Source organism: Drosophila teissieri, chromosome 3L (genome assembly GCF_016746235.2).
Source record: "Drosophila teissieri strain GT53w chromosome 3L, Prin_Dtei_1.1, whole genome shotgun sequence".
Taxonomy (NCBI): domain Eukaryota; kingdom Metazoa; phylum Arthropoda; class Insecta; order Diptera; family Drosophilidae; genus Drosophila; species Drosophila teissieri.
In genome coordinates, this window is record NC_053031.1 from 3,851,440 (window position 1) to 3,876,202 (window position 24,763).

Genomic DNA, 24,763 nt, shown 5'->3' on the forward strand with positions numbered 1-24,763 from the left:
TCTTAAAACGGTAACACTGATTGCGCGACTTTTTCAATTGTTTACGTTTTTGTTCAATTTCATTTTAATATTTATTAGAATATATTGTTGCATTCTGTAAAAATGGACTTCAATAGCAGCACCTACGATCAGAAGTTCTTCAATTTCACAGCAGCACAGCTTTCCGCAGAGCGTAAGTGCTACATCCCTAGTTCCCTATATCAGCGTCCTTTTTCCATCATTTCCATTCCATAGGTGAACATATTGTGCAGGACATAATAAAGAAAGGCATTGGCCAGATCATCGATAAGATCAAGACGCCCGCAACGGCGGAGTTATTAGAAGCCCAAAAGGAAACCGTAGAGCGTCGGTTCCAGGCCGCCGCCTGCAAGGGCCTAAAAGCTCTGAGAGAGCTGGACAGCAGGGTGTTCCACGTTCCACCGCATGTGCTGCATCCGGAGCACATGTTCTTCGAAAATCAGTACACCAGCGAGGAGGAGGAGCAGAAGACAGCTAAGTTGGAGGAGCTGAAGGCCAAATACAGAGAGGTAAATTGTAGAACTAATTGAATCTACCTTTATCCTTATCATTAGCTTGTAATAGTGGGGAAAGGATGATTTATGTTAGGCTTTAATAATGCCAGATCAAGAAAGCAATAATCCTTATAACGCACTTTCATTCCAGAACATGGCTATGCTGGCACATTTGAAAATCGAGGAGGAGAAGTACGCCGCTATGGAGGATCTTATCCAGAAGGAGATCGAAATGCAAGATCGTGTTCAGCGAAGCTGCTCCTCCCTCAATATCAGCAAACTGAAACAGTATTGCACTCAAGTGCCCTTCCACCTAAAGAAGGAAAAAATTCAAAATTTTAATTTATAATCTACATTTCCATTATCTAACTACAAAACTACATTTATAAACCCTTAAGTCTTTTCCCTATTCCACTTTAAACCTTTGTTGTCGTTAATTTAGTTTTAAAAATAACATTAAAATTATTGTAAAATTCAGCAAATATAAAACACTTAGTTAGATCATCTTACCAAAACGTTAAATTAGTTACTTTGGCAACAGCGGCAACCCAGCAACGGTCGCTGTTTAAAATGCCACCTGCCTTGTTTTCAAACAAAAAACAAGCCGGTTAAAAACCTTCAAGCTCAGAACAGACACAATCTCCCTTTTATGCTACATTTCAAATCGTATATTTTGCTATAATCCAGTGAAAATGGGAGAGTCCCACGATGGCTGCAGGCAACTGCTACCGCGCGCAATCTTCGGCATCAATGGCAAAGTGGAGAATGGAGTGCGCCAACATCCGGTCACAGGATCCATTATCTTTGCGCTGGGCAACAAAATAGGCATCGCCGACTACAAAAAGAATACGCAGGAGTTTGTGGCCGGACACACAAACACCATATCATGCCTGGATCTCAGCAAGAGTGGCAAGTACATGGCCTCCGGTCAGATCAATCACATGGGATTCCGGGGCTACGTCATCATCTGGGATTACGAACAGCGCAAAGAGATCGCTCGCCACGATCTGCACAAGGTCTCGGTGCAGGCCATCTGCTTTACTGCCCAGGATAGATGTGTGGTCTCCATTGGAGGCGTGGATGATGGCTCCGTAATCGTCTTCGACATGGAGGCATTGTAAGTATCCATAGCAGAACTTGCGCATGAACCTCAATGGTTATGTTCGCCATTATAGCTCTCCCATCTGCCAAACACCCGCGTCGCGCGCTATATCTGGAAACGCCTTGACTGTCCGGCCGTTGCACAACAATCCGTACTTCTTTGTGACCGCCGGCGATCGCCATCTGCGCCTGTGGAGCATCTTGCGTGAGCAGAAGAAACTCTACGTGCAGGATGTTCTGATGGCCAGCAAGACGCGCGTGTTCTACTGCGCCCGCATCAACAAGACTGATGAGTTCGCCTACTTGGGCACCGGAACTGGTGATATTGTGAAGATCGTGCTCAACTGCTGCGATAGCGAACATGTGAGCAAGAAGGGATCCACCAGCTGCATCCTGGGTGCCTTCGGCACCCACAATCCCAGAAAGCCAACGGGCAGAGACTGCAATCGCTATGTGAATGGTGTGCGTGCTTTGTATGTCCTGGAAGGCGGACGTTTGCTAATTGGAGCGGGAAATGGCGATATCGAGCTGGTGGAGGAGCGAACCGATGTGCCGCTGATAAACTTCCGCGATTATCCGGGTCCCACATGGCCATATTTGCGCACCCTGAAGAAGACCCACGTTTCAGGCAGGATCTCGTCGTTTGTGCGCTCGAAAACTGAAATGTTCTACATCTGCACGGACACCAACGAGATCTATGGGCTGAATATTAAGACTTGGGTGCTTAAGCTGCTGCGAACATGCCACACCAAGTCGGTCTACTGCATCACGTTTCCCAAGTGAGTAGATCGAACTTGCGCCTCTACAATCCTAAATATCTAAAAATGTATCGAATTTAAGGAACTACTCTGGCGTCTTTGCCACGTCGGGCAAGGAGTGCATCCGCATCTGGTCATCTGGACGCAAGCAGGAGCTGCTTCGCATCATGGTATACAACTTTAACTGCGCCTGTGTGCGCTTTACCCACGATGGCACCAGCATAGTCTCTGTTTGGAACGATGGCATCATTCGTGCCTTTACCCCAATCACCGGAAGACTCATCTACGCCATACCCAACGCACACAACAAGGGTGAACTATTGGATTACCAATTGCAACCTTCTTATTGAAAACATCTCGTTTAACACAGGATGCAGTGCCTTGGCCGTCGCCTCCTCGGGTCGTCTGATCGTCACTGGCGGCATCGAGGGACAGGTTAGGGTGTGGAAGATCGATCCGTATCGCCAGGATCTCGTGGGTGTGCTGAAAGATCACTCGGGACCCATAACCTCGCTGGACATCAATTATCTGGACACTGAAGTGATCTCGGCCTGCACCGATGGCTCCTGTGTGATTTGGGATATTAAGTGAGTTCGAAATAGCAATATGTACCATGAAGTATTACTTATACAGTAACTAATCCCCTCAAGACGCATGACCCGCAAGCAAGTGGTGACCGCCAACACGCAGTTCATGTCCGCGTCCTACTTCCCAACTGGCGTGCAAGTGATCACCTGCGGCTCGGACGGCAGAATCATCTACTGGATGGTGTACAATGGCGCCTTGATCAGGGAACTAACCGCCTCCAAAAAGTCATCGGTTAACTGCCTGGCCATCAACGAAACCGGTGACTACTTCATCACCGTGGGCAGCGATCTGCAGGTCAAGCTCTGGGACTACAACAGTGGTGCTGTGGTGGGCATAGGCTCGGAGCACGCCTCCTCCGTGATCAGTTGTGCCTACAGTCCCTGCATGACCATGTTTGTCACCGGCAGCACGGACGGTTCGCTGATCATCTGGGATGTGCCGCGTGACTTCTGGGGCCGACCCAATCCGCCGGATGCCACCAAGTACTCGCTGCCCAAGACCTCGTCCAAGACCAAGATGAACGAGGTGCCATCGCGGGTGAACTCGGGGACAAACCTGAAGACGCCCAGGGGCGAGAACATCGATGGTCTGCTGAAGGCCACTCCCAAGGACGATCTCTGCTGCGTGGAGTGCCCGCCGTGCGCCAAGAAGGAGGCCAAGGTGCCCGATCCGTATGCTGAGTGCGGAATCGTTCCGGATGTCCGGAAGTGCTGAGCTTGTTCCCTTTGAGTTTCTCTTCTTGTCGTGAAATAAAGGCAGTTGTCTTTCTGCCAGCTGAGATTATATTAGATTATATTACATTTATAAAAGATTTACTTTCTAGGATAAAGGAACTTGGTTTAATCATCATTTGAATCATTATGGTAAAACATATTTTTATGACTATGAATAATTTTTGAACGCAAACCTCTTAAAATTAAGTTAATTAACTTCAGATCTTTGCTGATAAAAACATTTTCAAATTCAATAAAAATAAAAAAATCCTGGTAAAAAATGTATTCAAATAAAATTTAGTCGAAACAATTTGTAATCATTTAAATGAGCTAGCTAAATATTTAAATATCAAAGTGAATTATTTTTTATGACAAAGTGTTATAAGAATAAATAATTAATTAATAATATTTAATTATTAAAAAACGAATGTTTAAAAGTTCTTAAGTTCCCAGAGTGACCGCGCTGGCGAGTGGCGTAATGGGCCGCTTGCTCTGCGGTCACACTGCATTACTATTGGCCAGCGTTGTTGTTGCTCTTGTTTGCAAACATCCAAACTTCGTGTGGATTTTAAGCGGTATTGGTAGTAGTTATTGTCGTTCCGCCGCCGCGTGAAGTCAGATTCCTCCGACCTCCCGATTGAACAGCACGCGACACTCGCTTGAGAAGCAAAAGCTAAAGAAAACAACAACAACAAGAATAAGTAGTGGGAAATTTGCAAAAGGAAAGAGGAAGAAGGAAGCAAACGGAAGGAACGGCGAACGGCGAAGCAAAACAAATCGAGCGACGAAAAGCGGTGTGCAACGAAATGAAGGTCTGCTGCATTGGCGCTGGTTATGTCGGTGGTCCGACCTGCGCGGTTATGGCGCTCAAATGCCCCGATATCGTGATAACCCTGGTGGACAAGAGCTCCGAGCGGATTGCCCAGTGGAATTCGGATAAATTGCCCATTTACGAGGTACGTACGTACGTTTTTCTTTTTCGCTTGTATGTACATAGGAAGTGCTACTGTTGTGTGTGTGTGTGTTTGCCTGCCATAGGGAGAGAGAGGGAACGTTAGCTGCACTGGTGTGTGTGCTCACGCCTTAGCCTTGCAATTTGTGTGTTTTTCATCTTTTCGGGGTTTCCACTAATCCTAAACAAACAATACATCACTACATCAATCAATTTCCGATCCATCGAGCAGAATCCAAAACGTCGATGACCGCTCGTGTCCAAGTCGGTGAATACCCCCTCCCTCCACACTTCTCACTCCGCAAAAGTAAACCAGTTCCCCTGCACATAGAAAATTCCAGAGCTATTCAGGGATTTCTTGAATAATTCAATCCGATGGATAGATAGATACATGGCTTCTAGATACATTAGTCCTTTAGTTATAAAAATGGAACTTGCTTACTATGTGTAATTTTGCCATGATTAAGGTTTTACTAGTTATACTTTGATAGATTGATTGCATTACGAAGCTCAGTTTCGCGCAGTGTAGTTCGTCTTCACCTGAACAACGGTGCGTGTTTGGCATTCTACTAGACTTCAGGTGCTTGACGCACTTGGCCCACAACAAGGTCAGTGGTCAGTCGGCGTGTTGCGGCCATTAGTCACTCAAAATAAACCATTAAAAGCGCGTAGAGCCGTATGATTGCTGAAATATGATTCGGAACGGAAAACCAGCGTGGGAATCGATTTTACTTTCCAGACTGCGTGACCATCGCTGTCGTTCCACCAGGCCCAAATTCCAGATATTACAAGTGCGCCATTAGGTGAGAAGCCATTAGGTGAGAAGCCATAAGGTGCAAGCGGATTGCCCGCAAAGGCAGATTCTCCTCTTACTTCACCCACCACCCCCCGCCAGTACTGGCGCATTTCCGTCCTGACTTCCGTCCGCCCTCATTCCCCACTCTATACACCATATGTACATATATATTTAGAGCTACCCACTGTTCTTATCGGCTCTGCGCCAAAACAAAGTCTCGGGTGTAGATAAGCTCGCTGGGCATGGCGTTCTTTTTTTTATTTTTTGGTTTAGCGAGCGCACATTAGTTGGAATTACCAATTACCCACGTTCCCGTCAAACACCCAGTATCTCTGGGGGAAACAACGCGAATAGAAGTATATATTGTACAATCACCCAAACACCCATTACTCTGTGCCTGAGTTTCGCGTGTACTGGATTCCTAGTATATCATGTTTTCAGATTTGTACCCTGTAGCAGTAGTTTCCCATATCAGTTTCCTTAAAACAACAAATCAAATGTTTAGCTTAAGCTTATCGTCTTCTTATTGTATCCCTAAAAATAGTTACAAAATCAATCAAGAAAATACACGGTTATCTGCAGTCTAGACCGTAAATGTTTTTACTTAGACCCTCAAATTGGAAAGTATACCTTTTGAGATAAGCTCCGCTCAATGGAGTTCGATTGTAATGGATACTAATGATACGCACGCAAAGAAGATGGGCAAAAAGTCGCCACTGGGTGTACTTGTACCCATTAGAGCCATTAGAGGCTGTCTAGTCAGTTTCCCATTATTGGTATTCACTTACCAAGATTGCAATACCACCAGCAAACAATCATGGCCATCACTTGAGTACTCCAATGCAATTTGCTGGAAATGTCAGGGCGATCTTGTCAACAACATCCTCTTGTTTGGAATTTGCACAATTGGCAATTGGCAATTGGCGTACTTCCATTTGGCACTATCATTCTTCCCGCCACGTTCTGCTACTCACTGTACTCATTAATGTTCCATAAAACTTATCGCTCGTATATTTCTTGCAATTGTTCCTGACTAACATATGTATCTGACTGGTTGTTTAATGTATCTGTCCAATTATCAAGTTACCAGATAGATCTGCACTTGTTGTTTATATCAAAGGCGTATCTCTCAAACGAAATGCAAAAAAGAAAGAAAGACAGTATTTAACACCTGCCCCCACGAGAAATCCATAAAAATACGTATGCAAATTTGGCTGGGCGCACAAAACGAGTTCAATGGACATTCAAAGCGTTTCTGACACGGAAACATGTCTGGCTGAATGAATGGTTGATGAATCAAGAATTCGTGTGAATATTGCATAAGCGTAGTCATGGGAAGACCCTATCCAATAATTTATAAATTAATCACTAAACGCCGCCAAGTGGACCACTCCAGGTGCTATTGCAGCACGTAAACACGTTAATTGAGAGATAGCTTTCGTGGAAAATCGGATACAAAGTATATACACACATATTTATATAGAAGGGTTATAATCTTATCGGGCAACCAAGTGCTCAGCTTTGGGAGTGGGTCGTGATTGGCATTTTGAGAAAGCCAAAGCTGGAAACTAGGCCAACAACTTGTTGCTGAATAATTTCTAAAATATTTTAACGAAGCACTTTGGTTTGTTGTGCAGCCCGGCTTGGATGAGGTGGTGAAGAAGTGTCGCAATGTGAACCTGTTCTTCTCCACGGACATCGAGACGGCCATCAAGGAGGCGGACCTCATCTTCATCTCGGTGAACACGCCCACAAAAACCTGCGGCAATGGCAAGGGTAAGTACCTATAATATATATAATATTAACAGGATCAATAGATAGAGCAATTATCATCTGCTATGAAATACAACATCATCATTTAATAAAACTATCGTTCATCTAGCTTCAAAAGCTAAGAAAATATAGCTAGTATCATGTCATAGCTTCAAATCAACTGCCTATTAAATCATCAATTTGTTATTTAATTATCAACAAAGTAGCAAAGCTAAGAAGCAGACATCAGAAATAATTACAGAATGAGGCAATACTTGAAGATATGCGTTCTAAAAATAAACACAGCAAGAAGTTTTTTTTAATTTAAAGAACAAAACTTTGTGAAGTGTGTTTAATCAGAAATCGTTTGATAATCACACAGCACTAAAACACAATTAATTTAAAAAGCAATTTAGGGCGCACTTTTATAGCTATTAGTCACCAAAATGTTTAACTCTTCAAGCTTCATACACACCTTTATCTTAGCTGGGCGAGAAATACATTAAGCTACATCAAAAGTAAACTTAAAAGTCATTGCTACCGTTTATAGTCAAACCTAAGATCACTTAGTAATCCACTATTTCAATCTGCAGGCCGAGCGGCAGACCTCAAGTACGTGGAGAGTGCAGCCCGGATGATCGCGGAGATCGCACAGTCCAACAAGATTGTGGTGGAGAAGAGCACGGTGCCCGTGCGGGCGGCGGAGAGCATCATGCACATACTGCGGGCGAACCAGAAGCCGGGCATCCACTACGACATTCTGTCCAATCCCGAGTTCCTGGCCGAGGGCACCGCCATCAATGACCTGCTGAATGCGGATCGCGTGCTGATCGGCGGCGAGGAGACGCCCGAGGGCCACCAAGCGGTGGAGAAGCTGTCGTGGATCTACGAGCACTGGATACCCAAGCAGAACATCCTCACGACCAACACGTGGAGCAGCGAGCTGTCCAAGCTGGCGGCAAACGCATTCCTCGCCCAGCGAATCTCAAGCATTAATTCGCTGTCGGCGGTGTGCGAGGCCACCGGAGCGGATGTCTCCGAGGTGGCGCGGGCCGTGGGTCTGGACTCTCGCATCGGTTCCAAGTTCCTGCAAGCCTCCGTGGGATTCGGCGGCAGCTGCTTTCAGAAGGACATCCTCAACCTGATCTACATCTGCGAGAACCTCAATCTGCCCGAGGTGGCCGCCTACTGGCAGCAGGTGATCGACATGAACGAGTACCAGAAGCGGCGATTCTCGCAGAAGATCATCGAGAGTTTGTTCAACACGGTGTCTGATAAAAGGATAGCGATCTTGGGCTTTGCCTTCAAGAAGAATACGGGCGATACGCGCGAAACGGCCGCAATAACCGTATGCCAAACTCTACTCGAGGAGGGCGCCGCACTGGATATCTACGATCCTAAGGTGGAACCGGAGCAGATCATAGACGATCTCACGCATCCCAGTGTCACGGAATCGCCGGAGAAGGTGAAGAAGGCGGTGCAGATCCACAGTGATCCCTACAGCGCGGTGCGAGCCACACATGCCTTGGTCATCTGCACGGAATGGGATGAGTTTGTCGATCTGGACTTTAAGCGAATATACCAGTCCATGATGAAGCCGGCTTACATCTTCGATGGCCGCAAGATCCTCGACCACGAGCGACTGCAGCAGATCGGCTTCCACGTCCAGACCATCGGCAAGAAGTACCAGCGCACTGGACTCCTACGCTCGTGGGGCATTGTGCCGCAGCTTTAGGCGCGTCGAACGGCGGATGTGGTGGCATTCACACTTAAAGTTGGCGAAATTTCCAGTATTTGCGAGACTACATTGTAAAAATGCGTATTTTTTTCTGTATCTGAGTGTGTGTTAGATTGGGTCGATTGAGAGGATAGCCACTAGATAAGACCAAAAGCAATATTTAATCACATCTTGGACAATTAGACGTTCACTTTGGCGCTGCTTAAGTTGAAGAGTATATCGCAATTTATAATGTTTAAGTGAAAAGTAAAGTTGAATTCTTGAAGTTTGTATATTAGTTTCTAAAGAAAGTAAGCTTTTAAAACATTTCTGTATATAATAAGAAAGCGTAATACTTATTTGAACACGATTAAGGCAATATTTAACCACAAAGTTATAAAACGTAGCGTTTTTTTTTAGATACCCCCTCTGAACAGACAATATTATAATTTCCCCATATCGACCCAAGCTAACGAGTGTGTTTTTAAATAGTTAAAGTATTCAACTAGGCACACCCGAAAGGGAAACCCTCAAACCGTATTTGTATTCATATTCCTATTCCCCTGTCGATCCGCCACTCGAGGATCGGTAGTTGCAATATAAGTCCCTGCAGGACAATCCCCTCCTGCGGCAGGCCAATAAAAATCAGCATTTACACGAGAGCATGTAAATTTTATAATAAAAACAACAACAGTGCGTTTAACTAGTGGTCCTTTCAAAAGGGTATCCTCTTGACTATTTGGCGGTACCACAAAAAGGAGGTGGCCGCCGATAGGCTGAACCAGGTCACCAGGTACGACAGGTGATCGTTGCGCAGGGTAACGCGTGTCTGGCCACCGATGGGACCACGCGTAGCCGTTTGAGCGTCGTATACGGCATCCAGAAACACAGGAGCCGCTCCCGTGGCGGCGCACATGCGTGCCAGGTCGCGATAGAGGTAGACATTGCCCTTGTGGTCAGGTGTGAACTGGGGACGTGCCTCTCCTTTGCGCACCACGGCCGTGAGCTCCACTTCCGCCTGCTGTTGACCCAACGCGCGGGTTTCCGGCTCCACTTGCTTGCGGGACACCCATCCCCGATTGACGAGCACTATGTCGCTAAGGAATCAGATGAATATTAAGATGATTCGTAGGATGATTCTAGACCAAAGCTTACTCTCTATCTGCCAGCTGAAAGGGGGTAACTATTAGATAGCCATTGCCCGAGTCCCGCTGCGAGATGAGTCCTCCTTGGGTCTCCACGCCATCGGGACGTATGAGCGATCTTGGGCCCATGCGCATCTCCTTGTCATGCAGGAAACGTCCACGGATCTTGACCAGCCGGTACTCCATTTGGGTTAGGTCACTGAGACTGCCGGATGCACACATTAGAGTGGGAGTATATACAGCACAATGTGCTGGCAAACCTACTCATCTGGCAGAGCCACAGGCGCCGTGCTCAGCTGTTTGTTCAGATCCTTGATCAACTGCTCCTTCCAAATCTTGCGCTTCACTTGCCAGCAGCCCAAGCCAAATGTGGTGGCCGGAATAAGCTATGGAGTGAGTGGCAACAATGATTAGTTGCTTATGCAGGTAAGGGCGCGCGTTTTGACCCACCAGAAGGAACCATCCCAATGGAGCAATCTTCTCCTTGTCCTTGGCTGCCTGATTAGGAATGCTGGTGGTCCAATTCACCGGCGCTCGCTGTTGTGTCATCTTCCGGGTGATTAATTTCGAGTTGTTCGTAGTGACCGGGTATCGGGATACAGTCTGCATGTTATAGGCCACTTGCCGGCACATTTGACTCCCCAAACGCAGCATGTTTTCTGTTATTTAGTTATCAAATTAATATTTACTTATTTATTTACATTTCCAATTGGAAGTTGATAGTAGGACCGTTTCGTGCTGTTATACACGGTCATAAAATCATGCGGTCACACCATTTTCGATCTAGCTTTTCTAGAATTTATGAATTAAAACTGCAAATGTCTAAAGCGTCTAAGTAAATAAAGTAATTGTTCTTACTTTTCCTAAGCATCAAAACATATACTTTCCTTTACAAAGATTTTTAGCCATTACTGTTATTTATATGTTAGTAAATCACTGTAAACTTGTCGTTATACCCGAGTTGGCAGCCCTGCTGGATCAGCTGTTTCGGACTGTTGTCGCGTGCAATTGGAATTTTTAAACGATTTTGTTTTAGTAAATTTAAAAAATATTTAAAAATGCACTGCACTCGAGCAGTTGCAAGACTGGCCGGCGGCATAGCGAGAAGCACATGGGTAGGTTTAAAGCAACGGATGTGCATAATTTACTTAAAACACAGGCCTACGAATGCACCGCCTGCAACTCTTATATAAACGGGTGTCAAATTTTTAAATTAAACTTTATTAAAGGCAACACAACATCCCTACAAACACAGTCCAGCGATACTGGGGATACTGGAGCAGCCCTGCCGCTTGTGCTCATCCACCGGCGTGGTGGACAATACCAATAAAACAAAACCAGGCGCAGCAGCAGCCACAGAAGGTGGAATCCTGAAGAGAGTGCTCAACAAAGTGGGCTTCACACCGAACACAAAGGCGGTAGGTGAATGATACTTATACTTATATATTAGTTAATATTCAACTTTTTAATCCCTTACTAGCGCCTCAAGGTAACGAGTCATCTGCTGTACGAAAGCGTTGCCGACAAGATCAACTATGTGGCCTTCTTCCGCGACTTCAATCTGCCCAACACCTTTAACTCCTGGTTTCTGGTCACCGAACTGCATGTTTGGCTACTCCTAATGCGCTCCATGGCCGAGGGCTCTGAAACGGGCGAGGATGGACGCTTCCTGCGCAACTGCATTGTGGAGGCCATGTGGGGAGATGTCAACACACGCGCCAAGAAATTGGGAGTACGTTTCACTCTAGTTCATCTTTAGTTGGCTATATATTTTGTTTATACTCTACATACTGTCTTGCCCAACAGGCTCACAATCCCTCCCGCACCCGTCAGCAGATCGAGACGTTATCCGAGCAGTTCCAAGCGGCCCTTATCGCCTACGACGAGGGCATTATGTCCGACGACCGGGTTTTGGCCTGCGCCTTGTGGCGCCGCTTCTTTGAGATGAACTGCGATGATTACGCGCAGATCGAGCGACTGGTGAAGTACGTCCGTCAGCAGACCAGCATGCTGGACAGTTTGCCGCGCGATCAGTTCATTGTTAAGCCGAAAGTGGCATGGTTGGATTTGGACAAGTGCAAGGTTTAATCTTAGTTATATTCTGTTTTTTAAATAAAGTTGTGAGTATGTAAACGGAAAGTTAAATGCTGAGGTCCTCCACGGATTGATTACTCAAGGCACGCAGCTGGCACTTGAGCAGAAACGCTGTAATCCTCCGCTCTGCCCGTCTCCTGTGCGGTTCTTTTAGTTGGGCTAGTACTTGGTCCATCTGGAGAAAGCTGCTTCTGGGTGAGAGTATCTGAGCTGGCTCTTGCTCCTCGTAGATGATTTCCTCCTGGATAACCTGTTCGCTAGGCTCCTCGATGACCTCCTCGATGATAAACGTACTAGACTGTTCTGGTACATCCCCATCCTCATAGGTCTCCCACAGGAACTGCACAGGGGTTTCTGTCTGGATGATCGCCTCTTGTTTGCCCGTGGAGTCCCTTACTTTGGGTTTGGGTTTGATTTTCGAGGGCGGCTGGATCTCGGCCAGGAATCGTAGGCGTTCCAAGTACGGCCAGGTGGATCCACTGGTGTCCGCCCGTCGAAACTCCTTGCGAAATTGATAGTGCAGATTGTTCCAGCGCATCAGGCAGAAGTCCACTAAGAGAAGTATTAGTTTATATGTATATACCCAATACATTAATGAACTGACTTACCATCACAACCCATCATCTCGGCTATACGAGCCCAAATATCAGTTTTCGCCTTCATGGCATCGTAGTTCGAGAGCCCTGATCTCTTGTAGAGCACAGGATTTGGTTCCACCAGATCAATTAGCTTAAAGTCGAAGGGTCTGTTTTTCTTGTAACTGGTGCGCATTGTTACCAAATGCCTTTCTAGATTGAATTTTTTTAATAAGAATCCCTTGTTTGAGCCATGTTTGTTTACATTATGAAGTACGGCAGAGCTTCGATCAAGCGAAAACCATTTGTCAATTTTTGTATGGCATAATTGCAGATTAAAAGTACTGGTCAAATTTAGAGGGACTACATATAAGCAAGGTTTAACTGAACTGCAATATTACAACCTTTCTCATTAGTTATTACTTTACAGATTAAAATTTATAGGTTAACTACTGTGAGTGGTCACTGTAACATTCCAATTTGTGGCCACATTTCTGTCTTTGGGCCTGGTCACATTACTTGTGCTGACGACTGTTATCGAAGTTCTTGAACCGATAGGTGTAGACAAATAATCACAGATGAAGTTGTTATTGTTTTGCTTAAAAAAATAATAGTTCTTGTTGTTAATTACCGGTGCCACAATAACAAGATACTGGTTAGACAACTAATACTAGAAATACAGAAACCAGTGCTAGTGCTCAACCCAAATATTATTTGATATTTCTTCAGTAATTAAAATTTATGAATTATTTATAAATAATAATAAATTATTAGGCAATTATTAACAAAAAGTTTGTCATTTTTTCTTGTACATTTATCATCGGTTCTTATAAACTCAATCGATTATTCCAGAAAACTCAACCAATCGGCAGTAATCGATATTTACACCGATTTTTTCCACAGCTCTATTGACGACGTAGAAGCTAAAAAAATTGTGGAGTGAAAAATTGTGAAAAGTGACCGAAAAAACTATTATTTGGCCAGCTATATATCCACTTACAGCACAGCAGCTATGAACATGTGAGTATAGAAACATAAACCCACCTATTTTGGGACGAAATTCGAGCTACCATGCGGCCAGGGGCCGAGTGTCGAAAATCAATAAATTCAAAATGGCAGTAAAAAATGAAAATTACATAAAAAAAGATCGTTTCGTGTAAATTTCAACATTTTGGCAACGCATAAAAGGCTCAAAATTCTAATTTCATGGCGCAAAACGCTCGTTGCAGGTACAACGGACAGGTTAACGCATACGGAGGCGGCGGCGGAGGAGGAGCTGGTGGCCTAGCCGGCGGTATGGTGCCCAATCGCATGGGCGGCGGTGCTCCCGGGGGCGGACCCGGTGGAGCAGGCATGTTCCAGCGCAACCGATCCGCTCCATACCCAGGTTTCAATGGTCACGGACCCGCCAATGGTGGCCAGCGACGCATGAACGGTGGAGGTCCTGGCATGGGACCCGGAGGACCCCGCAATCAGGATGGATTTGGTGGTCAGAACGGTGGCCAGCGCTCTTCCAATCACGGCGCCCACCTGCCCAAGATCGTTTGGTCCGAGGTGAATCTTACGCCATTCCGCAAGAACTTTTACAAGCCGTGCGATTCGGTGCTGGCCAGAACTGCCGGTGAAACAGAGACCTTCCTCACCAGCAATGAGATCACCATTAAGGGCGATCAGGTGCCCACACCCAGTATTGAATTCGAGGAGGGCGGCTTTCCCGACTACGTGATGAACGAGATCCGTAAGCAGGGTTTCGCCAAGCCAACGGCCATTCAAGCCCAGGGTTGGCCCATTGCTTTGAGTGGACGGGATCTGGTGGGCGTGGCCCAGACCGGATCGGGCAAGACCCTGGCCTATGTTCTGCCAGCGGTGGTGCACATCAATAACCAGCCGCGCCTGGAGCGTGGTGATGGACCCATTGCCCTGGTGCTGGCACCCACTAGGGAGCTGGCCCAGCAGATCCAGCAGGTGGCCATCGAGTTCGGCAGCAATACGCATGTGCGCAACACTTGCATCTTTGGCGGAGCCCCCAAGGGACAGCAGGCTAGGGATTTGGAGCGCGGCGTGGAGATTGTGATTGCCACACCAGGTCGTCTGATTGATTTCCTCGAGCGAGGCACCACCTCCTTGAAGAGATGCACCTATCTGGTGCTAGACGAGGCCGATCGTATGCTGGACATGGGCTTCGAGCCCCAGATCAGAAAGATCATGCAGCAGATCCGACCGGACCGTCAGGTTCTGATGTGGTCCGCCACCTGGCCCAAAGAGGTGCGCCAGCTGGCTGAGGAGTTCCTTAATAACTATATACAGGTGAACATTGGTTCGCTTTCGCTTAGCGCCAATCACAACATCCTGCAGATCGTGGACGTGTGCGATGAGAACGAGAAGTTAATGAAGCTGATCAAGCTGCTTACGGACATCTCGGCGGAGAACGAGACGAAGACCATAATTTTCGTGGAGACCAAGAAACGTGTGGACGAGATCACGCGCAATATCTCCCGTCAGGGTTGGCGCGCATGCGCCATTCACGGCGATAAGTCGCAGCAGGAGCGCGACTTTGTGCTCTCGAGCTTCCGCAATGGCCGGCACTCGATTCTGGTGGCCACCGATGTGGCTGCCCGCGGACTCGGTGAGTATACGTAGCCTTTGTGGGGCCTCAATGAGGCCAACTTCCGTTTTTTCTCTCCGTAACCAAGCAATTGTTGCCTGTGGATCAATCAGCATCCCGTGGGGTTTCATTCATTATTTTGTGATTCGTCGTCGACGCCTTCCTGGTTCGTCTGGTCTCAGCGATCCGTCAGCGATGAATCGGCCAACACCGCCCAGCCTCTTCGCTCTTCCTTCCGCTCTCTGTTTCCAGAACTTTGGAGGTTTTTCGTTTCGGGTCTGTTCCGGATTTCACAATTTTTGAGTCACGATTTGAGCTGAAAGCGCACGATTCCAGGGGTTCATAGATGGGAACCTTCGCTTTTTTCAGTGTGTAAATATTCATAGTTGGATGCAGTTTTTTGTTTGTATTCATATTGATTTAATTAAGCTGGGTAAAGAGTAACCTACAATTTTGTTTTGCCAAAAGAGCTCTACCGAAGTTCTTCGCCTAGCTTTATTTAAAATTAACTGGGGTATTTCATAAATATTAAAAAAATGTGTATTTGCCTGGCGGGTAGCTAAGTTAAGGCGAAGTTAACTGATCTCAAAGCTGGTAATACTCAACCGAAGAATGTAAATTGGTAAACGTGAAAACCGGAAAGGACCGCTTGTATTTTTTTGAATTGCATGTTTGAATCTCTTAGCAGCCGATAAATTGCTATTTATTATTTTCCAATCATTTTCGAGTGGTTCAATACCGAGTGGATCACTAAGTCTAACTTGAACCCTTTAGTTTGCTGAATGATTCTACGAATCCGAAGAAAAGGTGTGGGCTCAAATAATGAGGGGAATGTGTTTGTTCTCCATGCATTGCTGGTTATACGATGTTGTTACTTTTAGTTCGTTTGTTGCTCTCTTGCTCATAGTTTTTAGTTGTGTCTCGTCAATCACATTTTGAGTAACTTAATTGTAAAAAGCAATTTACTGTCAGTCAAGGAGTCAATGGCCAGCAAAATAATCTAAAAATAAAAACAGAAAATCCTAAGTAAATAATAGTCTCAGTGCACCCTTAAAAATTAACCTCTAATCCAAGGCGATTAAACTATGCCTTCTAACTATACATATTTTTTAAGTTTTTTTTTTTTTAGTTTATAGAACAATGTGAAGTAACTAATGTGTTGAGTAATTGCTACATTTTGCGGCCCAAGAATTTGTTGACTGATGATAATTTTCTGTAGCTTATTTATGTATCATAAAGTACTTAATATACTATATTACGTCGCTCCTTACTCTATGTATAATACCTAAATTTGTGTGTGAACAAAAATATCATCAGCACTTTATGAAATGGACTTCGATTTTTCAAATGGCAAAAAAAGACAAAGAAAAACAAAACGAAAAAAAACCGTTCAAAGTTAAAAGTTAAAAAGTTATATACACAAAGCAGTTAAAGAGAAAAGCTATATATACAAGTTGAGGGTTGAGTTATAAGTTTCTAGCATTGTGGAGATCCGTGGGATCTCCATCATCACGGCCCAGTTGCGAGGACAGGATCTCCAGGGACAGTGATTCTTGTTCGTAAGCCTAATTCTAATCCCATATTTTAACCGTAGAGCGCCAGGGTAAGTACTAGGCTAATTTATTTCTTCCTAATCATAGCAATATGTCCGCACCCTCGTTCCCTCCTTACCATCAACGTGTATCTTGATTTTAAACCAAAGCACTCCCCTCTATCTACCATAAGCTTCTATCATTCATTTACTTATATATATATATCTCTTATCTCTTATTTATAATGTTAATTTTAATCAAGCCGTCTCTTGTATGCATTAAGCTTAAACATTTATATTACGATTTGTGTATTCAAAAATGATATGAAAGTATGATGAGAAGAAAAGGTCGAGGTCCACATTTCTGCAGTATAAAAAAAACATATGTCTATTTGCCAAAGATGTATAGTTATTAATATACGCTAATAGTATTGATGGCGAAATTTTTGTTCAAAGTACAAAAAAAAAAACATAACAAAGAAAAAATTGAAACCGATCTACCTACCAACTACCAACCGACAAAATCCATTCGACAATTCGATCAAAAATATATTTTAAGTTCTATTAACAAACTTTACAAGAAAACAAATGATCGCACCATAACCACCACTACAACGACACGAATACTCACACCAAGACAGAAACGGACACCACTCACACAAGCACACAAATAAGTTTTCGTTTTTGTTGAATAGTTTCTTGAGTATTGAGAAAGATTCCTATTTTCGACGCATTGGTTCGATTCGATAATTTTAACGCCTATTTTCACATTCTTCAATTTTCAAATTCGAAATGAAAAATATAATTGAAATCAAACAGACGTTGACGATGTCAAGTTTGTGATCAACTATGATTATCCTTCGAACTCGGAGGACTACGTTCATCGCATTGGACGTACCGGACGATCCAATAACACCGGCACGGCCTACACATTGTTCACTCATTCCAACGCCAACAAGGCCAACGACTTGATTCAGGTGCTGCGCGAGGCCAACCAGGTGAGTTTTCCCACTAGTAGCTTGCAAGCCTAAGAAGCAAATGTACTCACCTTCTACTCCACTCACTTTGCAGACCATCAATCCCAAGCTGATGAACATGGCCATGAGCGGAGGCTACAACAAGCGCGGTGGCGGCATGGGTGGCGGCTACCGTGGCGGCAATGGCTATCAGGGTCGCAACCCACAGATGGGCGGTGGATACAATGGCGGCAACAACTACCGCAACAACAATGGTCCCGGTGCCAACATGAACCGCAATTCCTTCAACGGCGGCGCTGCCGGTGGACCACCACGATTCGATCAGAAACCACGCACTTCTCCGCCGAATCAGGGCGGACAAGGCGGCTACCGTGGCCAGGGAGGCGGTGGCTACCAGGGCCAGCAGCAGCAGCAACAGCAGAACGGCGGAGTTCACTTCTCGCGCTTCAATCCCAATGCCGCTTGCTTTGAGCCCAACAAGGCACAGAATGGTCCTGGTTCTGGACCGCAACAGGCACAACAGGCGCAGACTGCCCAGCAGCTACACCTTCTGCCCGATGCAGCATTGCAATCAGCGTTAACGGCTGCGAACTTCATAAACGATCAGAAGCGTTCTCGCTTCTCGCCGTACAACATGAACTTTGCCAACATGCCACCACCAGCGATGAACCAGCAGCAGCAGCAACAGGCGGCGGCGGCCCAGCAGCAGCAGCAGCAGCAGCAACAACAGTTGCAGACTCCCCAGCAGCAGCAACAACAGCAACAGCAGCAGCAGCAATTGCAACAGCCACAGGCTTATGGCCAGTACTCGTCGATGTCCTCCAGTATGGCAACCGTGTCGCTGAACGGAGGAGCTGCAGCAGTGGCCAACTCTTACCGCGCCCAGTATGCAGTGCCCACGCAGGCGGCACCCTATATGATGGCGAATGGCGGCGATATCTTTGCCTATCCGCCGCCACCACTGCCTGTGCAGAACTAAAGGATCTGCAGTTCGATAGAGGCTACCAAATTGTAGATCAGCTCTACTGTAATTTCCTTTCCCCACACGAAACATAACACGCACATCCGTACACCCACCCGTATAATTGTACACAAGCCACGATCACAAGTCCAGAAACTTTATAGGGAAGATGTTAGATGAGCGTCGGTGATGTGCGTATCGTGTAGATCTCCTCCGCCCACATCATAGCTATATAATATGGTTTAATCTGGAATCAAATACGCTTTTAATTTGATTAAAATCTTTGTTTTCCCACAAAAAAACCCCACATTTAGTTGATAAGCTTTTGGTTTAGTCAAATTGTTAGGGCATTCGAGTGCCGATCATCGATGTTGTTGGCATTTATCTTTCCAGAGCCCTGGGCGTATTTGATTTCTTTATACAATTCTCGAATATTGTACCTATCTATACATACACTGCAAAAGAAATGTTTGCAATGCTCCAAACAAACCCAAGCCAAAAGAGATTAGATACAATCGGATTACGAAGGAACACTAAATGGGAAAGCGCTCCCGCACACCTTTCACACTATCGGACACGTGTACACATAAGAAACAATGTCAATTTCGTGGAATCAAATGCGTATTATTATGTCATCTTAAACCATATTATGTGACTAGTCTAATGAATTGCTTAGCTGGATACTTTTCACACAATAACAACTTTAAAACATACAAAAAACAATGAAACATCAAAATACTTTCAGAAATATGAAATGCAATTCCATTTTATGTCAGCCCATAAGTATGAATTGATAACAAGATATGAATAAAGGAATTAATTAGAAGTTCAACTGTGCGTTATAATTATTATTGCCGCTGAAAAGTGAAATCGCTGAGGCCTTTAAACTTAATTGATTTGCTTTTATTTTTCATTTTAAATATATATATATATATCCATATAAGAAAAACTATCATACATCCAAAATTATCAATAATAATAAATAGAACTAAATTATACAAATATTACTAGACAGCTTCATCCGTTAATTGCATATCCAACGAACATTCTATCATCATATCCATTCATCAACGTTACACCATTTCGAGAATTTGACGGAAAATATTTGTTTGTTAAAAAATTACACCATGAGATTTATGACTAACAAAATTGCGTGAGAATGTAAAAGTCATTTGTTTGTTACACTTTATATTATTTACTTTGTATGATTTGTGTTTGCTTTTTTCCGGGCTCTAACACCTTCTACTCCGCATTCGCATCCGCATCCGCATCTGCATCTGCATCCGCATCCGCATCCGCATCTTCTTTGTGGCATTGGCATATATATCGCCTTATAACGCTATACTCGACTCGATTCCTAAATCTATGTACCTTGCGCTTTCGGATCCAACTCCAACTATGTTATGTCCTTATGTGCCTATCCTACGCATCGGTTCTTTGGCTGCCTCTTGAATATCTTTGTAGTTTAATGCTTTATTTGTTGCTCCGCATAGGTATAGTAGTTGCTCATCTTGTTTTGTGGTAAGTAGTACGCAATTTGGGGGGCTCCATCTGCCCGCCACTGGGTTTTTCTGAGGGTCTGAAACATTGAGTGCAGTTTTACAATTTCTTAATTGATTTTCTTCCATTTTGGAGTTTTAGTTTTTTTTTTTTTTGGCTTTTTCTTGTTTTTTTTCTTTGTTGTTTGTTTGTGTGTTTTTTGTCACGGGGTTCGTAATTTGATAATTTTGGTTAATTTTAGTTTTCCTCTTTGGCTGCAGTTTTTCCAACTGTGTGGGCTTAGGTTGTGTGTGTGTGTCTGAACGTGGGTGCATCCTCCGTCTGCTGGCTGTTTACATATATAGATATCACGAGAGTTCCTGCGAGAACTGCGTCTCCAGGGTGGGTCTAGTTCTAGTGGGATTCCTGCTGGGATTGCGTATCGGTGGTCCTGGGCTGCCATAGCCCGCCGCATACAGCTGCGGGCACGAGTCTTTTATGAGTTCCTGCGTCTCGCGCAGCTGCCGCTGCACTTGCGGCGCCAGTCGCTGCACACTGATGGCTGGCGGGAACTTGTATTCCGCCGCTGGAGCGGCCTGCAAATGGTCAAGTAAATATATGGGTCACTTAGTTAGCAGTCAAGATATAAGTCAATGAGTACTAGTTGTTCGGTAGCAGTACAATCCGAAGAATACGCGTTCGACTCAAGGCAGATCCTTCAATCTAAGGATCTAGTTGCTACATCAAAGTAGTTTCTTCTTAAGTACTGCCACAGGTAGCTGCATCCCGGATCACTCACCTGTACGCCGTGCATCATCTCGCCGTAGTAGGCGCCCGGCGGAGGAGGCGGCGGCTGTTGCTGCTGGATTTGGCTGTGTGGAGCGGTTGGCGGTTCGTAAGTTTCGGGGGCGTTGCATTTGATGCTGCAATGCATATCAATATATTTAAATATATAAGTACAAAAAGTATGAGATGCTGAACTTACCCAGTTGCACAGAGGAGAGTGGTTGCAGCGGGGCCACCATAGATGAGGCGCTTGGGACTCACGCTCTGTGGCTTTGATCCGGCGGGAAGGGTCAGCAGGTATTGCTGTTGCTGCTGGTAGAGTTGCTGCTGCTGTTGACTGAGTTGCAGCTGCTGTTGCTGTTGCTGCTGCAGTTGATGCTGCTGCAGCTGCTGCTGCTGTTGATGCTGCTGCTGCAACTGGACGAGCTGTGCCGCTGCTGCTGCCGTGGACGTGTTGACAACATTAGGATCCAACTGCGGCAGCAGAATTAGTTGTTGCTGCTGCTGCTGCTGCTGCTGGTAGAGCACTGCCGCCTGTTGCTGCTGCTGTTGATGCTGCTGTTGCTGCTGCTGCTGCACCACTTGCCGTCCCGTCAACACATGCTGAGGTAGATACTCCGTCGTGGGCAGCGCGACTATCGTCGAGGAGGAGGAGGAGGCGCTGACCGCCGACGCGCTGGAAGGCTGGAGCAGCAGGCCGGCGCCACGTGGTGGCTGCTTCAATGGCACCTGCACCTGGCGGATGGGCGTCGTCTGCAGCGAGCGGCTGGCCGAGGAGCAAATGGAGGCCGTGATGCTGGCGGACTCCCAATGTTGACGCAGGGCGTTTAGTCGGGCCTCCTCCAATGCGATCTCCGTCTCGCTGGCCGAGTCGTAGTCCGGACCCTAAAATAAACGTGCTTGTTTAGCCGGATTTTCTCACGAACAAAGTATACAAGTTAACATATCATTCTAACAGACAGACAACAAGATTGAATCCATATTCTCATATAATATATTTCCAACTTTGCAATTAAATTGGATGTTGGACCCAATACGTTTGATAAAATAATCAAATTTATCCTCACAGCGAATACATTTTCCTGCTGCGTACGAGGTGCTCATATCTCTTTGAAGTGGAATTTACAGGTAACAAGCGAATTTTAATGGTTCCTCACATGTTGTTCAAAAAGAAAATAAATATGGGGCTATAAAACCAATTGTTTTGCTCTTTCGATTATTTGGCGTGGCCAAATACTTAGTACACTTATATATTGATCTTTGGCCAACAAGCCATTTGTTTATTATCACGAAACAGCCCATTACACATCAATATTATGACTATTTGCTGTTCTTCTATTATTTTCGTAACGATTATATTATAGAGCTTTTAAAATATGTGTGTTTGAATAAAAAAAATTCTCAGATTTAAATTTTATATTTCGTATTTTACGTATTTGGGGTCAATGAATTTTAACTTATGGAATTAAATTTGGAAGCAAAATTACTAATGAAATTTTTTGTTTATGAAAACGAAGGAACAACGTTTATTTTCTGTGCTTTATAGCTAACAAGTGATTGAAAATAACCCAGAATAGTGTTTCTACTTTAATGGACTGGAACTATTGGGAAGCCCCGCGATTTAATTGTTGATCAAAAAGCACCCAGCTATTTGTGTACCACAAAGTGGATACTCACCTCATCGATCTTCTTGTCCAGCATGCGGAAGAAGTTCTGTTGGCTAGATGATATTTCCCTGGAAAAGTGAGGTGTTCATTTTCGGTTATGGGGTCGGTGGGCTGACTTACTGGCTTTGCAGCAGCGACAGGTTCTTGGCGCGCAGCAGGGAGACGGCCACGTCCTCGTCGCTTTCCTGGATGTCCTTATTGCTTAGCTCCTCGCTCTCGTCGTGCTTCTCGCGGTCGCGCTGCTGTGCCTTCTCGGCATCCTCGATGTGGCCTTCGTCCTCGTCCGTTTCGGCATCTGAGTCGGCTGCCAAATGGACAAACAAATGGATAATGCCAAAGAAGAGTTTCGAGCATTAGTCAAGCTGAGTGGGCAATTTCGCGAGTGCCATGGAGTGGCAAAAGTTTTGCAATAAGCCAAGTGTGGCAACTTCTGTGCGATGGGGGGCAGTTGAGAAGGACGCTTAGAAAACACTTGTGAAAATTATGCTAGGTCCTGGGCATGTGCACACTCCGAAGAACTAACTATCTGCCTTAGACATATTCACTTATTAATAATAATATTTTTAAGTAAACAATGTCTTAGGTTAGGTTGTCTTAGCCACCTAAAAACAATGACATCCAAGTTGTAAGCATCCGTTTTGTACATCTACTTTCTGTTCTTTTGCTAATCCATCTTTCGGCTTGACCTGCGTATACTTAATATTTCCTAGGGCCTTTCTTTGAAGTGGCCTTGCTACCCATAAATTTAATTAAAAGCCGTTATGCATTTTAATGCAAATTCGGAAAAGAGAGAGCCGCCGAGTATTATGAATAATTAATCTAGGACCGAGAGTAAAGCTTAGGCGCCTCCGAAATATTTGGGTCGTTTATGGCACAATGGCGCCTTTGTGTATGCTATACTTTTTAGCTTTAACCCTTTTGCCCACACAGACACACACAGAGGCGCAGAGCAATACAAACTTACGGGGCCTGGGGGGGCTGGCCACGCCCCTTGAAGAGGCGCCCACTGCAACAACAAGTTGCCTTTTTAGCAGTTAATTATACACACACAAAATAGAATAAAAAAAGCAAGAAACACGCACACATAGACAGCCACAGTAGAGCGGGGTTGGGCATAGGCAAAAGTTTGGCATGTAGGCTAGGTTTTTTCATTCTTATAAACTTAAGCGCAAACACTGGCGCACTGGTGTGTGTGTGTGTGTGTGTTTTGGTGTATATATAGACAATGCTGTGGGCTTTAAAATGTAGGCCTTTATTATTACTTTGGTGAATGCATGGCCTTAAAACTGGGCTTCTCCTTTTAACTTCCCCTGCGCTGCCCCTTTTTTTCACTGCTGGTGACATATTAATCAATGATGTCCTCATTGTGTGGAAACAGGTGGCTCACACTCACACACACACACACATGCACGGAAACACGGACGCACACACAGCTGGAGGCAAATTGATGTCGTCATGCGTGTAAGCTTTTGTTGTGCGAGGCAATACTTTTTCCTCGCCATTTCCCCAATTTCCCTCGCTCTACACAGCAGAAAATGCTCAAACGATTTTGTAGATCATTCCAAATGATCGGGGATATAAAAATGTAGCAAAACAATATCAATTCTAGCACGCAAAAAAAGAATAACATAAAATCCCCAAGGATATACTTCCATTTTGCCTACTCACCATGTCCTCCTTTCTTGCCGTTCGCTTTACTCTTCGATTTCCTGGGATACAAATGTATCTTGCTCTGTCCACAGCCCATCTTTCGAATGTGCCGCTGCCTCTAGCAAAACAATATCAATTCTAGCACGCAAAAAAAGAATAACATAAAATCTATAGGTAAACTGGTGCTATACTTAAATTTGAAATTTTCGTAGATCAATTCATCGTATATTACTGCTTCTCTATGATATAAATAACATAAATTCCTACTTCAAAATACTCTAACCGTGTATTTCCGCTTATGCAAACCTACCTAGATTACCTATTGATTGCTAGCTTTCAATGGCACTTTCATCATCATTTTCGTCCTGTGCACCGCACATATATGGGATCTTATAAAGTCAGGT

At 44.9% G+C, this 24,763-nt stretch overlaps 8 protein-coding genes across 8 annotated transcripts; 5 read left to right on the forward strand and 3 right to left on the reverse strand.

The window, feature by feature from the left end:
- Nucleotides 1–947, forward strand: LOC122617637. Its single transcript, XM_043793564.1, has 3 exons — nucleotides 1–172; nucleotides 235–527; nucleotides 664–947. The coding sequence occupies exons 1-3, from the start codon at nucleotides 103–105 to the stop codon at nucleotides 859–861; spliced, it is 561 nt and encodes a 186-aa protein (XP_043649499.1). The 5' UTR covers nucleotides 1–102; the 3' UTR covers nucleotides 862–947.
- A 166-nt stretch (nucleotides 948–1,113) lies between these two features.
- LOC122617035 (cilia- and flagella-associated protein 52) lies at nucleotides 1,114–3,742 on the forward strand. Its single transcript, XM_043792684.1, has 5 exons — nucleotides 1,114–1,629; nucleotides 1,688–2,392; nucleotides 2,454–2,683; nucleotides 2,742–2,958; nucleotides 3,022–3,742. The coding sequence occupies exons 1-5, from the start codon at nucleotides 1,205–1,207 to the stop codon at nucleotides 3,671–3,673; spliced, it is 2,229 nt and encodes a 742-aa protein (XP_043648619.1). The 5' UTR covers nucleotides 1,114–1,204; the 3' UTR covers nucleotides 3,674–3,742.
- Nucleotides 3,743–4,214: 472 nt separating this feature from the next.
- On the forward strand, nucleotides 4,215–9,577 carry LOC122616513 (UDP-glucose 6-dehydrogenase). Its single transcript, XM_043791990.1, has 3 exons — nucleotides 4,215–4,628; nucleotides 7,058–7,196; nucleotides 7,766–9,577. The coding sequence occupies exons 1-3, from the start codon at nucleotides 4,479–4,481 to the stop codon at nucleotides 8,905–8,907; spliced, it is 1,431 nt and encodes a 476-aa protein (XP_043647925.1). The 5' UTR covers nucleotides 4,215–4,478; the 3' UTR covers nucleotides 8,908–9,577.
- LOC122616514 (SURF1-like protein) lies at nucleotides 9,541–10,766 on the reverse strand. Its single transcript, XM_043791991.1, has 4 exons — nucleotides 10,485–10,766; nucleotides 10,299–10,420; nucleotides 10,045–10,239; nucleotides 9,541–9,986 (listed from the first exon to the last, which is right to left on the reverse strand). The coding sequence occupies exons 1-4, from the start codon at nucleotides 10,686–10,688 to the stop codon at nucleotides 9,605–9,607; spliced, it is 903 nt and encodes a 300-aa protein (XP_043647926.1). The 5' UTR covers nucleotides 10,689–10,766; the 3' UTR covers nucleotides 9,541–9,604.
- A 223-nt stretch (nucleotides 10,767–10,989) lies between these two features.
- On the forward strand, nucleotides 10,990–12,173 carry LOC122616515 (ubiquinol-cytochrome-c reductase complex assembly factor 1). The gene is made up of 4 exons (XM_043791992.1): nucleotides 10,990–11,149; nucleotides 11,264–11,452; nucleotides 11,515–11,766; nucleotides 11,841–12,173. Exons 1-4 carry the CDS (start codon nucleotides 11,093–11,095, stop codon nucleotides 12,120–12,122), a joined length of 780 nt encoding a protein of 259 aa, XP_043647927.1. The 5' UTR covers nucleotides 10,990–11,092; the 3' UTR covers nucleotides 12,123–12,173.
- LOC122616517 lies at nucleotides 12,111–13,148 on the reverse strand. The gene is made up of 2 exons (XM_043791994.1): nucleotides 12,737–13,148; nucleotides 12,111–12,680 (listed from the first exon to the last, which is right to left on the reverse strand). Exons 1-2 carry the CDS (start codon nucleotides 12,897–12,899, stop codon nucleotides 12,175–12,177), a joined length of 669 nt encoding a protein of 222 aa, XP_043647929.1. The 5' UTR covers nucleotides 12,900–13,148; the 3' UTR covers nucleotides 12,111–12,174.
- A 441-nt stretch (nucleotides 13,149–13,589) lies between these two features.
- LOC122615529 (ATP-dependent RNA helicase DBP2) lies at nucleotides 13,590–19,609 on the forward strand. The gene is made up of 4 exons (XM_043790475.1): nucleotides 13,590–13,723; nucleotides 13,933–15,329; nucleotides 17,659–17,837; nucleotides 17,911–19,609. The coding sequence occupies exons 1-4, from the start codon at nucleotides 13,716–13,718 to the stop codon at nucleotides 18,793–18,795; spliced, it is 2,469 nt and encodes an 822-aa protein (XP_043646410.1). The 5' UTR covers nucleotides 13,590–13,715; the 3' UTR covers nucleotides 18,796–19,609.
- Nucleotides 19,610–19,795: 186 nt separating this feature from the next.
- On the reverse strand, nucleotides 19,796–24,493 carry LOC122615530 (putative cyclin-dependent serine/threonine-protein kinase DDB_G0272797/DDB_G0274007). Its single transcript, XM_043790476.1, has 6 exons — nucleotides 24,378–24,493; nucleotides 22,830–23,013; nucleotides 22,720–22,777; nucleotides 21,242–21,927; nucleotides 21,056–21,179; nucleotides 19,796–20,852 (listed from the first exon to the last, which is right to left on the reverse strand). The coding sequence occupies exons 1-6, from the start codon at nucleotides 24,454–24,456 to the stop codon at nucleotides 20,625–20,627; spliced, it is 1,359 nt and encodes a 452-aa protein (XP_043646411.1). The 5' UTR covers nucleotides 24,457–24,493; the 3' UTR covers nucleotides 19,796–20,624.
- Between the last annotated feature and the right edge of the window lie 270 nt (nucleotides 24,494–24,763).